The following is a 16947-nucleotide window of genomic DNA, read 5'->3' on the forward strand; positions in this document are numbered from 1 at the left end:
CAACCCCTCTCGCGTTCTCTGATGATAAAAGACCTTGGAGTCATGCTTTCTCCTAATTTAAACCCTCAAGAACATATTAACTATATTTGTAAAAGAGCTAATTCTGCCCTATACTTTGTCATACGGAACAGCCGCAACATGTTCTCTATTCATGCTCTACGGATCCTTTACATCCATCTGGTGAGACCTTACTGGAATACTCTTCACCTGTTTGGAGCCCTTACTTGATTGGACAGATTGATGGACTTGAGAACGTTCAAACCCGTTTCATCCGTTTTGTTGGTGTGCTGCTAGGCTTCGACTACCGCACTGCTCCAATTCATGATCTGCAACTTCAGTTGAACTTGATGCCACTTCACACAAGACGAATAATCAATGACCTACTGTTCCTGAGGAAGCTGATTAACTCGAACATTGATGCCCCTGATCTACTTGTCAAGCTGGACTTCCGCACTTCTCGACAGTAGCTGATTAACTCGAACATTGATGCCCCTGATCTACTTGTCAAGCTGGACTTCCGCACTTCTCGACACCTGCGCCACACCCATCTCTTCGCTAGACGTCAGTATTCAACCCAGTACTTGTTCCACAGCACTTTTCCTCGCCTCCAACTGCTGGCCAACAACATGCCGGACGACATTGATCTGTTTTGTACAAGAGAGTAGGCCTTCAAAAAGAAGTTGTTGGACTGGAAGGCACTTCATTGAGTCTGTATTCTGCAATCAAATCTGTATTTATTAGTATAACATTATGGTGCATGTTCATTAGTTTTTTTCCTAATTCTATTTACTTATCATGATCCTCAATATGTATTATAAATTATTGTTATTTATTTGTTATCATTGTTAAAATTTATTATGAATTCTATAGATTCTATTTTGTTACTCTAATACAGTTAATATTTATTACAATTATGTAGATTTTCTTTACCTTTACTAGTATAGTTATATTTATTGTAAATTATATAGTTATATTTATTGTTATTGTTGCATAATGTTAGCTGTATTTTTCCAGTCTAGTTGCATGTTTGGCTTGTCCCTTCTCATACCTTAAGTTTTTTTTTTAAGTTTTAAGTCCCATTGCATGTTTGGCTTGGCCCTTTGTGTGTATAAGTATTAGTCATCTTGAGAAACTTTGTAAAAATGTGACACGTTGTAAATTGGTCTTTTGACCATTGGAAGTTAAATAAATAAATAAAAATAATATGCTGTACTTATTTGCTTGAAGTTAGTTTTTGACAATGGAACGATTGTGAAGAATTTTTCCAGACATTTGCCATCGTTCAGTGATACAAACGTTAGCAATACTAAGTTTGTGAGATCTGCAATCTGATCTCTTCTTCAGGTAAATAACTAACCTAACACATAATTACAAACTAGGTTAAAAGAAAAAATCATACAAGACTGTTGTGACAAGCGTAAGTCAGGAATCACAACCACCATGTTATGTGTCAACTTCACTAACTCTAAAACATGCACTTAATAAAAAACTAAACACAGCATTAATTATAAAACCTGAACTAGAGAATACAGGCCACAATAGATCTGCATTCGTCGACCAACCGCCTGCGACTGACACGAGGCCAATAGCAAATGGCGATCGTCACAGCAGAAACAAGATGTCGGAAAAAAAGGAAGAAGGGGACAGGAGTTGGCTCTTTTGTAATTATTGGTTCAAGCTAGATGAAATTCTTAAAACCATACTGCGCATTGGTTTATTACAAATATTATTAATCTGTTTGATACTTTTGGTTTTCATTGTAGTTTATTTTTCAGAATTGGCAACCAAAGCGGCCTAATCTCGACTGATGGTTGGTCTGCCAATTCAATGTATGATGCCTCTTTTAATTTCCTTTTAAAGAAATGAGCTTCCCGATGTATTATCCCAATTGTTGGCTTCATCCCAATTCATATGACGGTCTTTGGACCAACAATGATGTGCAATTTTTGACTTTTCTGTGAGACCCTTTCTTGTGTTTTCATTGTGTTCTTTTACCCTCACGTTTGTCTCGTATTGGTGTTTTTGTCTCAGCTATGTATTCCCTATTGCAACTACATTTTATACTGTAAACACAGTTTTTGGAATCCTGTATGGCATTTTTTTTTGTTTTTTTTTTTTACGAGACTTTGTCAAAGAGTATTGTGTGTTTTAAAGGCGGTTCTAATATTGCACTTTCTACCTACTCTCCTAATTTTCTCTGATAATTCCAGCACATAAGGGATTGACATAAACATAAATCTATCTCTATTCTGTTTTTCTGACTCAGTAACTAGAAACATACCCAAACTGTAAGTTAAGTAGTTTTTGAGAAAACCAGTGTCAAATGCAAAACATAGATTGTAAAAACACATCATTTCATCTTTGAGCAACAATAACTTTGTTATTTCACAAAAAACATATTCAAATTTTTAATACAATTGGTAGAAAATTCTATTCTGAATAAAACGGTGTAAATAAAATACACAGAAAGCAAAAAGATGTTTGATTAAATGAATTTTTATTAACTCACTACCAAAGAATTTCCAGACCCATGTTTATATGAACATTTTTAATAAATTTTACATGCAGAATGAGCTCCCACAGTTTCTGCATATCTTCGTGAATCACCCTGTATAAAAGAAAAGAAAACGTAAATATACATGTGGTACACCCATTATTTCTTGTTTTCAGATAAAATAGAAAATGCTACATAGAAAACATACGCTATCAAACTTATAATTCGTGATCAATTTTATGGTGAGAAAAGCTTTTGTAGAAATTATAACTTCTAGTAGTATAAACGATGATTCACTTGTGAGTAAAGTGAGCCAGATGTGTGCAGCGCAGCCTTAGATATTGTCAGCTGCTGAGGAAAAATATTACACATGCAAAAAATTGTAAAATATGAAGTTGAAAAAACATATAACAGGATTTTTAAGAGCAATAAGTTACTGATGGCTATTATCAATTCAATGGGTATTGGCGAACATCTATACTATATTCACCAGTTCAAAGAGTTTACCCTCTTTATTAGTTCACAGTGAGTATAGATGAAAGTCTGCGCTGTCTTGAATCAGTTCACAGTGAGTATAGATGAAAGTCTGTGCTGTCTTGAATCAGTTCACAGTGAGTATAGATGAATGTCTATGCTGTCTTTATCAGTTTACAGAGAGTATACATGAACATTTATGCTGTCCTTATTTATTCAGAGTGAGTACAGATGAATGTCTGTGCCGCCTTTATTAGTTCAAAGTGATTATAGTTGAACGTATATGCCATCTTCATTAGTTCAGAGTGAGTATAGATGAAGGTTATGCTGTCTTTATGTTTGCAGTGATTATAGATGAACAACTATCTATGTTGTCCTTATTTGTTCAGAGTGAGTATGGATGAATGTCTATGCCATCTTTATCATTTCACAGTGTGTATAGATGAATGTCTGCTGTTGTTTATCAGTCAGTTGGCAGAAGTTCGGTTACTGGATTTTAAGTTTTAACAACACACTGAGAATATTCAAGGTTCAAAGACGTTGACAAACAGAAGTTGTAACACAACTACCTAAATAAGTAATAATTACAAGTATGTAGAACGGGTTTCATGAAACATCCATTTAAACGGAGTTCTATGGGCAAAGAAAATCCACACAGGTTAAAAAATGTCACTGTGATCATTTATACTTGTAAAGATCACCAAAGAACTCTTCCAGACAATCACTTTATGAAGTGGGTTTATATTTACTAAGGTAGTGTTAAGGTTATGTAAAAGCTAAACCATATTTCTACATGCATCAAGATGGTGCAATAGTATTTTGGAAAATCCCAATGTCTGGAGCACCAAGAATGGATTCAACATTGTCTAGAACAAGAGCGTCACTCGAAACACAAGCATGAAAAACAAAATTTGTCCTAGCATCCATAAGGTAACTGATAATTGGAAGAAAACTAAATCTTAGCACCTTATTCTGTCTTTATTTTATGTCTTGTTTCAAAGAACTCAAGAAACAATAACTGCTATCCTGAGGTATACAGAAGTCCTCCATAATATCTTTAAGGTAAAGTATGCTCATTTGGAAAATCCCAACCTCTGCTCTCTATCCTTCCTTGTTGCTCTAGGATAGATGTCAGATTGACTTCAATGGCGATACCATTTGCAAGCTTAGTACAAACAGCGAAATGTATCAGTGATGTAAGTAATGGTCTTTGGAAGATAACCCTGTCTTATTGCTCTAGATCGTTTCAAAGGTCTCCTTCCTCATGGACCCTCACATATGCTAGGGAACATTTCATTGCTAAGTTTCCAAGAATATAGTTCACTCAGGACACAGTCTTAATGTGAGTGTTGAGTTTAGCTCCATTTAATTTTCTGCTTAGTGCAGTGTGTAAAATCTAACACTGCCACATTCTTAACTCCTGAAATCTGAATAAATGTCTATATGGAGAGATAAAAAAAATGGCGATTACGTTCAAAACAAACACCTTGCATTGTTTCAACATCAGAGATCTCTATACTAAACTAATAAAGAGCTATATTTGGTTTACTCAGTAGCCATTCAGTGTAACCTAGATGAAGTAGTATTCTCATTGTCTCACCAGGTGTATAATTGAGTGCACTACAATGTTTTAGACACATAATCTACACATAACACAAGTATTGTAGGAAGGCTTAATTCAATGCAGAGTCGTGTCGGACAGTATGACAGAGTCAGATTTTAGACACCGCCTAAGCGGAAGATGCAATGGCGCTAACTAAACAATCTTAGCCCTGTTATTGTTTATCAAGGCAAAGAGGTAAATAAACAAGTCAACTTCCATAAATACTTTTTATTACAATATTCTAAGGGTATTGTACAGTGGTAATATTCAACAAAATGAAACTACAGGGATATATCAACAATATTGGTAATTTAAGCTTAGTTAGAAATAATCAGACTTTACAAAAGACAACACGAATAAATTGACTAATCTGGATCGTAAACTTGGCATTATAAGGATTATATTTAATTTAGTGCTATTAAATATTTACAAAATCCTTTGGCAATACTCTAACTAATAATTGTAGATACTAAAAATTTATGATTTTTCAAAATGCAGAGAACAAAATTATTTACTTGAAACCTAATATATCAAGAGAGAAAACACATGGCCTTAATGGAATGAAAAAAAGTTGTAAAATCATTATTCTTAACAGTAATTACATTTTCCATATTTTTAAACTTAAAAACAGTTAATATTTTATAAATGTGAAATTGTATTAATGTTCGAGTAACTAAAAAAATGTAATGGTAAGATTGTTGTATCTCTGCATTTAGAAAACACATAAATGACTGGCAGCCTCTTATATGTGTTGCGCGTAACACCTATCACTTACTTATTACGAAACAACTACGATTCACTATGTTAAGTCTTATAGGCTGTCTATTAAAGTTATTCATTCAAGAAATGCGGTAGTCTTAGTCCATATTCTTTACAGATTTAAGAAAATGGAAAAAATAACAAAAGTAAACCTTAAAATAAGCAAAATTTGTGATTTGCAGAACATTAACAAAGTATTATCAGGCATCTGTACACAGCTCACTTCCCATACACGTTTTCAAAGCTCATACAAAACTAAAAGTTATTTTGTTTAAGATACAATGCTGTATGGATTATAAAGGTTAATTTAAAAAAAAAATGCCTTAAATACAAAACTGAAAATAAAGCACCTTATGAAACAAGCAGGGAAGTCATAAACTTATGACTTCCTAATACAAAATATTGTGCAGTGGACTTAAATGCACTCCGGTTTCAGTTTTACACCTTCCTCAATCTATTCATAAGACATTTTGTTAGGCTTCTCCATTTGAATAAAAGTGTTAATACTATTTGTTTTTGTCAAGAAACAGAGAATTAGGTGGTAAAGATATAAAAAAAATCCAACTGTGATAAAATATTAGTTTTAGGCAAAGTTATGATTTTTAAATTATGGCAAATTTGGTACAGAGACAGTGTAGTATACAAACAGTGTTACTTGTCAAATATAAACAGTGTTGTAAAGTTATATTACTAAAATTATAATTTTTTTATGTGTTTATAGGCAAAAGTTTAATATGAGTATTCTCATAATATCTTGTTTAAATACAATACATACACTATCTTTTTAAAAGACATACTATTTTATAAAATATAAATTACAACATTACTTTTAGTTAAAAAATAAATAAATCATAAAAAAATCATGTATTTGGTTACTAATGAAATGACTGTGTTGTTATAGAGATAAAAAGCTTGTGAAAAATTTTTAAACTGAAGCTGGAAGTAGAGAAAAAAAATCGAGGTCATTGATAAACCTGCAGAGCATGTATAACATTAACGCTATCCACTGTGTCTATGTAAGATAACTTTTTTCTATCATATATCTTTAATTATTAGGATGAGTATTTTTATAAATTCTGGAGCCAATGATTTTACGTTTGTTTCTTACACAGCATTTTTAGAGACAATTTAAATAAAATGAACATTTATACTTTAATATATATATTTGACAAAAATCCTACATTACAAAATTTCTAATACATTTAAAATGAATTAAGAATAAAAAAATTATTTGTTTTCTGTTTTTAGAATGAATAAAATGTCTAGAGGGAGTCATCCGTAAGACAAAAATAACCCACAAAACGGTTATTAAATTTGGATAAAAAAAAAAAAAAAAAAAAAAAAACAGGATTTTATTTTGCTTGGTTACTTGGTCAAAACTGATGGGAAAAGTTATTTTTCAACACATGAACAACATATATGTAATTAAAACACATTACTACATTAGTAAGGGTTTAGCACTTTTGTAATTGTGACAATTCCATGTTATTATCCATTTTACATTCTACAAGAATAAATATTTTAAAAGAAATAACATAGATAAAAACAAAAATGAGCATTACCAACAATAATTTATAAGTAAATATTGAAATGACCTGAATTGTTCCGCTTGTCATTGAAGGCTGTGCAGCTTTGTGGATGATGAGAACCCCTTTGCTCTTTTGTGGAAAGAGTTAAAGTTACAGCAACGCATTTACTTACTAAAAGTTGTGACGGATACTCTTAGTAAAATATTCTACCCCCATATACTGTGATGATTGATGTTTAGAGAGTACAGTCTAGGGCAAACCAATTAGAAAAGTTATTTTGTAGCCCAACTTTAAGATTATGATTTTTGACAATGATAATATGTGTATGACATAAAACACCAAAAAAACTCGATTAAAAATTATCTGCCATTCAGTTTCTTGATATTCTAATTAGTTGGAAACATGTAGAGATGTAAAAACATGTTGCAAAATAATACCAATGACGAGACCTACTATAGTTTTAATAGTAATAAGAAATTTGGGAGCCTTATAAGAGAAGTACAAAATATATTTGAGAAAACGAAAAATAATACAAACTATGTATATTTATACAAAATAATTAAAATGACACATTAGTTAATGTCTTCTTAGTGCAAAAAAGTTATTTGTTGAATCATCAATATTAGATGTTATAAAAATACTGTATATACAACCAAGAATTGGTTTAATCCAATATTTTGGTGCATAAAATAACTAGATGTTAAATTTACAAACTTCACAGTTTATGTAAAATATTTTTTCTATCCTTGTAGTTGTCGAAGTAAAATCAATACATTAATGTATGTTGTGCCTTTATTACTTTTAACTATACAGGACAAGGAAAGTATAAGTACTGTGTCTTTTGTTAAATAAAAATACCAATCTTGTGGAAACTTGACTGGCTGACGACTCAACTTCAGTAAAATGCTATTTCCATTTATTACTTAAAAAAAAGAATTAACATACAATATAAAAAATGTATTTTACTACAATAATATTGTACGAACTTCAATAAGATAAATTGGAAACAGCTACCACATGAAAATACAAACAAGATGTTAGAATTCAGAGTGGAATGTCTTTTCAACAGTGTATATTTACACAGCTAAATATTTACTTGATTACAGTTTAAATCTTTAGTACTATGAGACATAATATGGCTAAAAATAACATGCTCACTAAATTCAAAATTAATAGCTACCATAACTAATAAATGAACAATCAACAAATCAAAATACAACACAACAAATATAGAAATTTATCAGTAACAAGACAACAAAACTAAAATACAATGTAACAACAAAATATAATAATGCTAACAACCTTTTAACCTAGGACTCAGTATTTAAAACTGTAATATTACAAAAATCGATTAGAGTTTTAAAAGACACTTTTAGTGAAGATTGAAAAATTCAATTGTGAAGTTGGGAGCAATGTTTGACTATCATTGTGGAATGAGCTTACGAAGTTGGTTTTGCACCTTCCTCAATAAGTAAATACTCACAAGTGAATGAGTCACACAGATCTAGTGTGTTGAAGATGGAGCTTGTATTGGCTATTCTTAATTTATTCACTACATTGAGAACACACCAACCAACACTAATAACTTTGTATTTTTATGAGGGCCTTGATATAGAAAGGCTCACAAAAATGAAGTTATTAGTATTGGTTGGTGTGTTCTCAATGTAGCAAATAAAGTATTTAGTGTGTGTTAAACTGGCATGGTGACAATTCTAGACTCAATTTTCTTACTCTGGTAGAAGTAAGAAACTACAAGTTCTAACTTTAAAGTGATAATTGTGGTAATTTCTTCACATTTGTTGAAAGCAACGCAACCAATAGAAAGTCGTAAACTATTATTTTTTAAGAAATTCACCTCAGCCTATTCTATACAGTTCAGTTTAATACTTTCCTGCAAGAACTGACAGAAAAACTGATTTGAAAATATTTTAATTTTAAGTTGTTGTCCTTTACTTTGAGGTCACTCTAAAATACAAGCATCAGCTGGCGTGTTATAAATATAATGCACCTAAGGAAATCATGTTTGTTTACTGAACTATACATGTCATGATATATTCAGATTTTAAACACTCTTAAAACAGAGTTATCACACACTGATAATTGTGTACTGCATACACTCCACATCCTGGGAGGAAGAAAAATTGATGTAGTGGTACAAGTGAAAATTTTCTAAAATTTAAACAATTCATACCAGTGAATTCATGGCCAGAGTCATATAAACCACTAGTAACTATTATAACAATTGTATATTCTCCTATGACACTACTTTATAACAAGAAATTAGGTGCCAAATTGAATGTATGTTACCCTCTAAGTGTAGGTGGGATAAGGTTAAATATTATTGATTTCTCTTATTGTTATACATTTTTAAACAACATGATAAAATTTTATTTAGGACATGTGGTTTCTTCTTATAGAGAAAATTACATATTACAATTTCAAACCGACATAGAATGCTACTGATTTTTTAATTTTAAAGTCTCAGTTGCCCACAAACAAAAGCAGATTTTTTAGCACAATGCAGAAGTTATTGCCAGGTTTTTCATGATTTTTTGTCTAAACACCTGTTCCCTGCCAGTTTAACACCTGCAGCTAAGAATTTCAGAAACTCTTTAGTACATAAATAATTTTCAATTATGTTAAATATTGGTTTCAGTGAAACCATGGATGTTGCTTGATTGTTGTTAGATGGACCACAATGTTCTTACTTATTTTTCAGAGTATTGTTCATCATTCTTTTTTTGATGATGCTTTTTGTGATACTGATTTAGTGAGTCAGTATGCAGTGTGTCAATACACCTCAACTCATGGAATAAGATATAACAAAAAAATGAAAATGATTTAGAAAGAACTTTTGGTGAATTTTTCTGCCTGTTGGTGCATTCCTATATTTATTTCTAATGAATAGAAATTAGAATATTTCTAATAAATATATATATATATATATATATATATATATATATATATATATTAGAAATAGATATAGAATATAACATAGAAACACAATATAGTTAGTATTGAAGTTAAGGTTTTAAAAATTTTCTAATTTAATCAGTTTAATATTTTTGTAGGTGAAAATTACTTATTTTCAACAATTTTCTATTTGACTGCTTTGCTGGTGATAAAGAATATATACTCATAACAATAATATTTTGGTAAGTGATATTAGTACAATTTAAATTTTGAATGACAAAAAAATTACATACGGAAGCATTATTCATCACAGTGATAAGATTTATTATGAAAATTAACAGGTGCATGTTTAAATTAAGACCCTGGAATGTTTTAAAACTAATAGATCCATTAAACTAATCATAACTCTAACAATTGCATAATTTACAAAAATTTAAGATATTGGATCTCATACGGCTAACACGAAATTATGTGAATTTGTTAGCATATGAGAATTTAAAGTATATACAAAAATGCGATTATACAGTAAACATTTAAGATTTTTGTTACGAGAGAGAGAGATAAAAAAGGACAAAACGCAAAGTAATACTGAATAAGGTTAATCACAGAAATGGGATGAAAATAGGAACTGAGGAGGCAAGGTCAGGTTTGACGGTTGACTTTTAACATGCAAGCCTATTTGACATCTGAGAAGACACACAGTACGACAAGCCAATGCCAGTTTAGATGGTATTTTGTGCTTTCATTGTTACTTTGTTTTTCATAAATCAAATTTGAATACTATATGACATGTTTGCACGTTACAGACATTAATAATGCGCAAGAATTTTTATTTCAGAATTTGCTATGTCATCATGACAAACTACCATGGTCTCTGTTCCGACTGTTGAATTCATACATATTATAAAGACAATAATACTCAAACTGTTCTTAAAAGAAACTGTTTTCGCACATTCAACACCAAATTATACATCGAACATCTATAAAACTCAGACATAAAAACGGGTACAAACAAGTTCACAAAACAGTAGATCTACCCACTTTCTCTGGCTATAAAGTAAAAACCTAGAACTTTTTCCTCACAGAAACTGAAAAAATTGGTATATTAGTAGTGTATGCTTGCGTGTTAATCAGTAAAACCAGGTTTATTAAAGTAAGCTAGATTGTTGTTCTGTATGTGGTACAGGCTATGAATGATTTCACACAAATTACACAATACTTAATTACAGTGCTGTAGCCAAGAGGTGTTATGGGGGTTAAAATCCCGTATGGAGGACTCATACTGGTTCCCAAACATATAATCAAAGAGAACATATAATTTTTTGGAGAACATTAATCTACGCTAGAGCCAACATACAGTTGCCAACTAGCTAATTTAAACTTCAATAAACTCACAATCATAGATTTTACAACTTCTTCTGAAATGCTTGGCTACACTACTGATTAAGTAATGCTGAAGTTATTAGTTGTGTTTTGTAACAATGTCAAATTTATTGTTTGATCCTGTTTTATACTAAAAACTGTTCACAATTAATAAATAAGTTAAAGGATTTATCAGTTCAAAAAAACTCTGTTACTCAATACTATAAAAAACCTATTATTGCTGGCCTGATATAGACTAACACCTTAAACACAATAAATGTGCACAACTAACCAACCACATCATAATTCATGAGTCTTAAAGTTGCATTTATAATCAGCTTCACTTCACAATTTGGCCACTTTCATTTTCTACTAATTTTCTAAACAGGAATAATAATTAACACTCCAACTATGTATATTTTATAGCACAACCTACAAATATATTGAGAAAAAATCGATGTACACTGAAATATGAGCACTAAACAATGCCTCGTAAACATAACAATTTAGTAACATCACGTAAAATTATGACCAGAATGGAATATCTTAAATACAATATAGTAATACTTATTAAAGTATTTAATTAACTGCAAACCGAGTTGCACAAATAAAGAAAACAATTATCACTGTACAAGGTTTATCATAAAAACCTAAATCCATGGAATGTAAAAACCCAGAAAATGTGGTGTTTTATTTGACGAATACTTTTTTTCCCAAATACTAGTTATTCAGATGATCAAGTAGGTAAGAGAGTATGGTAATTAAAATATGTGATAATTATTTTAACTGGGTAAACTTGAATTTTAACCATCATAACTTTTTAATTATTTTTATTCCCTAAGGAATCTTGTCATTGACAGCACACTAAAGAGATATAGACGGACATGTTCCATAACTACAGACAAAACTCAGAGATCCTCAAATGTTTCTGTTGTAACAAAACAAAATGGGAGGCACTAATACGTCAGCGTGCACGTACCTACTCCATTCTTGAGCTGGTCTTAAAAACCTTACATTTCAAAGCAATTAAATCTAGGTAACTAGGAAATTATAAAAATTATAGTGGCTACTGTATTGAAAAATCTAGCAGTAAATTACGGTATGGTGGTAAAAGTTTGAAGGTATTGCACTGTTGCGTACTGGTGACCGCCACTACGCAATACGTCAAACATCGACGGAGTCATCAAAGTGGAAGTGTTGTGCGGCCGAAGCAGCGGCAAAGGCGAGGAGTCTTTGTCGACTCTCCTCATCATGTGCCGTCAACACCACCTGTGTACACATCCATGTTTTAAGTAAAGCAAACATATTTTACGATTCATTTTAATATAATCTATGCACAAAATTCAATCAGGATTTATAATCATTGCCTATTGGTGGATCACTAAATCTAGTGGCCTACCCAGCCAGAAGACTGAATAATCAAATTACACTATTTTGATACATACCATTTAACTGTTTTAACATTTTAGTTTGCAGGGGCGGATTTGGCATGAAATTTGGGGAGTGATCACAACTGAGGGATGCGGTGGTTATGGAATACCACCCTACGGAATGGGGCCTCTAGGGACCCTAGCTCACAAAATGTAAAAAAATAAACATCTTGAAATGAAAACTAATAAAGATGAATATTTACTCAGGGTGTTGTCTTGTGTGCAGGATGAGTGAGGTTACTGAGAAATTACATTCAAAGCAGCGTTAACCTTGTTAGTAGCATCATTATAACACTTCTGAAAAAATACAAGGGTCGATCAATAAGTCATTAGAAAACCCTACAGATAGCACTCGACTGAAAAAATTTGTTTCTAAGCAGCATTATTGACTAGACAGCTCATCACGTAATTTTGATGCTATAGACGATTGAAGTGAACAACTTTGATTTGTTTATAATAATGGAGAAAAATAAGTTTCGAGCGGTGATAAAACATTTTTATTTGAAGGGCTTAACCCAAAAGAAATAAAATCTGAGTTGGATGCAGTTCATAGCATATCTGCTCTAAATGATGAACATCGATCGAGACGACAAGTGAAAGTGTCTACTCCCGAAATGATTGAAAAAATCCAGGAAATGATTTTGAATGATCGACGAATTAAAGTGTGCAAAATAGTTAAGGTACATGGATATCATAAGGTGCAGTTGCTTCAATTTTGCATGAAAAAGTGTTAGTAAAAAAATATCTGTGAGATGGGTGTCACGTTGGCTAACAGCGCATGTGCATTCCTGTAAGGTTTCGGCAGCCAAAATGGCTGAATTGAAGTTCAAAACATTGCAACACACACCGTATTCACCAGATATGGCACCCAGTGACTTTTTCCTGTTTCTGAATTTGAAAAATTGGCTTGGTGAACAAGGCTTCATTTCAAAGCTTACTGAGCAAACAAAAGTTTATTTTAAAGAACTTCAGAACTCCTATTTTTTGGACAGCTTAACAAAGATTGGAAAAATGTATAGAGCTGAATGTAGATTATGTTTTTGGAGAAAAGTTTTGCTGAAAAAACAAGTTTTTCTATCTTTTTATAGGGATTTATTGAACGACCCTCATTTTGTTAGGAAGTGCATTCCTAAAAAGAAAAGGTTGACAGCTTACAATCAAAATATTGATAGGTCTGAACAAAATTTCACTTATGCAGACCAATCTGACTATTTACTAAGCCAATATTTTTATTCAGAGTTGTTAATTACAATGTCTGTGACAATTGTTTCTCCTGCCAGAGGATGGATGTTTTTGGATCACTGTGGACAATATTGATATTATGGTATCCATATCATGGATATTGTGCATAAATACAGAACCAAAAAATAGCCAATGCAGTGGCATCATACAAGGTTAGCCGAACTGAAATGTTTAAGCAGCTCAAATAAAACAATGTTTCTTTGAGGACAAACATTAACAGTAAAGTTGGTTGATTTCGAGGAATTTGAGTCAACGATTACAACTGATATTTGCTGTAAAGATGTTAATAAAAACATTTTCTCACAGGCTTATTTTAAAATACTACCAAACAATGCTCTTTTAGGAATGTGCTGTGTGTGATTGATCATTTCTTTAATGGTCTAATACATTATACAGACCAGAACCTCCTGTGCACACCTTTAACACACCTTTAACATTTTTAACACAATTTCTTTTAATTGGTCAAATTATTTACAATATTTGTCAACTATTATCAAACTAGATGCCAGTGGAACTAAGTGAGTACATACTGAATCACTTAGGTTGTGGTCTGGATTGACAAAATTGATTCTCTGTTGTCACACGGGCCTGAATTATATCTTCTATTAATCTGAGCAAACCAAACATCTATGATAGTACCTAAACTGATCTGAGGAACACATTTCTATTTATAATAATATTTCTCGTATATGTTTGTTAACCAAAACTCATAACGTCTTCAACACTATTTGATAACAACTGATTTATTAAATGCAAAACAATCTAGAAACACAATATTTACAATAAGAAAACCGTTGGAACTCAACCAAACAACCAGTTGGGGTTAGTTACCTTGTCCAGTGTAGGGTTACAATGGAAGGCAGGCCGGGGCTTGTGGAGGGGTTGACTGCCTACAAACATGCGCAAACATGCATAGCTGTGAGAGAGTGTGTGAGTACAGCAGAGTTATTTTAATTAATTAGATTATAAAATATTTAATTACAACTAGAGATGGACTAATTCTGATAATTGATCCTGGAACTCATTGATTCTCGATTATATTGAAGTATTACTATTTATTCAATATTTTGCACTTGACTCACGGACATCTTGTGCATAAATCTGTTGTCATATACATGGACAGTTTCACGGTCTTTACACTAAGAATCTTGCTTAAACTGATTCCAGTTCACAAATAAACAAACATGCTACAAGAAGAGTATTATTTATATACATATATTTTTTTAATTTCAGTTTTAGATAATTTTTATTGTTCCAAAGTTTTAAATAGTCATAGTTCAGAATGAACGATTTTTTAATACTCTTTAAAACAAGCTCTAAATCAAGAACTTTGTGGACCAATACTTTTTGAATGGGTCCATCTTTAATTTTTAATATGGTGAATTATAACATTTTTAGAATTTAAACATGTCGCATTGAAAAAAAAGAAATATAATTTGGCCACATTTCAAACTTCTTTAACTATTTGGAAAAGGACATGTGAAGTCAACATAAACAAACTTATAATAACTTATATATAAATTCTGATGGTTTGGTGTATTCATTATAATATATATTAGATATTAATTATTATTGTTGTAAACTTGAATTGGTTTATTGACTTTTACAAACAAAATTTTAATTTAAAACAACAAATTATTCAATTTTGTCTTGGATTCTTGTCACAGATCACAGCTACATACACATTCTCAACGCCAAAATGAATAAACAGAAAATATAATTGGATTAAGCTTATTAATAAAATAAAATAATAAATTAAAACTAATTAATTAATGAAATATACTAAACACTCCAATGAACTCGGAAAAAATATAAAGAATTATAATTAAAATTCACTTCTTACCAGCTTAGCAAGCCAATGAACTATATTAACTATTACTTTAAAAACATAATTTTTCTTTTTTGTTGAATATAAATAGTGCTGCTTGTTAGGAATAATTAAGATTGTTAATGCAATTTATTTATTAAAAGTGCCATCACCTGAACTTACTTTAATTTTACAGTTTATTAATATTATTAATGGTGAGTATATTTGAAGTAAACAGAAGCATATAAAACTCATTTTTTTATTACCAACGGATGAGTAAATGTACTTAATTTACTAATCAATTATCCTTTCTTCGTATTATTTTGGTCCTTTGGCTTTGCCTGGCCTTTTTCAATTGCATGATGAGCTTGGAGAGAGGGGTGCCAACACAAACAGCCAGTGCTGGAAAAGGGACATCCAAAAAGTCTACAGCATCCACAGTACGCACGTCGACTGCACCATGCATGTAGTGAGACAATATTTACCAACAGACACGCGATGGTCGTATTACTACGCTGAGGGGCTCTTACTTGATTCTGGCTTCTTGTCACTGTGCTTGTTGAGACTTGCGGCCAACTCCCGCACGGAACGCTTGTCACTACTGGCTGTAATGTGAGACACAACCGTTAGTGAAAAGGAATTATAAATAGTTTTATTAGAGAGGTAAAGTTGGGATTATAGAGTCCATGCTTCTTTCAGTTACATCTCTACAATTTATGACCACGAGGAAAATTGAAATGCACTGTTCAAACACCGGTAATGTAGTATTAACCTAAACTTGTTGGATAAGATTTAAAATCCAACTTTAAATTGATTTTTATTTCTTTATATTGCCAGACATACAAATAAATACAACGGAAAGCAAGGATACATAGGAAAGGAATGGTAAAATGGCTATTGATGTCCCTGTTTAATTCACCCAACTTTGTTTAATTCACCCAAATCTGTTTAATTCATCCAACTCATACACATGAGAAAGGTTATGAACTGCATTTACAGACCATATCATGCTTCCAGCAGCATCCTCCTGATAGGATCCTGTGTCATAATCCAACCAGCAAATAAAAAATGCATCACAGCCACCTGTTGCATACAGTATCGTGACATTTGATGTCACGTTGAGTTCAGTGATAGTTCTGAATTACATGGCCACCATTTCAGCACTACACATCCAAAATGTTATCTTCGTCATGTTTGTATTTTTTTAGGAAGTAGCTGATTAAAATGCAATGCAAACTAGAGAATCCAACAGAAGCAGAATACACCCATGACAGTTGAATTAGTATTTGATTTTTGGAAACTCCCTAATTCAAAAACGTCTGTCAAAACTGAGG

The 16947-nt window shown here is 31.6% G+C and overlaps 1 protein-coding gene across 1 annotated transcript in view; it reads right to left on the minus strand.

Annotated features, from left to right (window-relative positions):
- Window positions 1–4784: 4784 nt before the first annotated feature.
- LOC124354252 (F-actin-uncapping protein LRRC16A) overlaps window positions 4785–16947 on the minus strand; it is an 80308-nt gene continuing 68145 nt past the window's right edge. Inside the window, exons 28-30 of the mRNA XM_046804570.1 lie at window positions 16144–16218; window positions 14638–14696; window positions 4785–12403 (exon numbers count right to left, since the gene is read on the minus strand). Of these exons, the coding sequence (XP_046660526.1) occupies window positions 12299–12403; window positions 14638–14696; window positions 16144–16218 (239 nt within the window). The 3' untranslated portion in view covers window positions 4785–12298. The remainder of the gene's footprint in view (window positions 12404–14637; window positions 14697–16143; window positions 16219–16947) is intronic.

Source organism: Homalodisca vitripennis, chromosome 2 (assembly GCF_021130785.1).
Source record: "Homalodisca vitripennis isolate AUS2020 chromosome 2, UT_GWSS_2.1, whole genome shotgun sequence".
Classification (NCBI taxonomy): Eukaryota; Metazoa; Arthropoda; class Insecta; order Hemiptera; family Cicadellidae; genus Homalodisca; species Homalodisca vitripennis.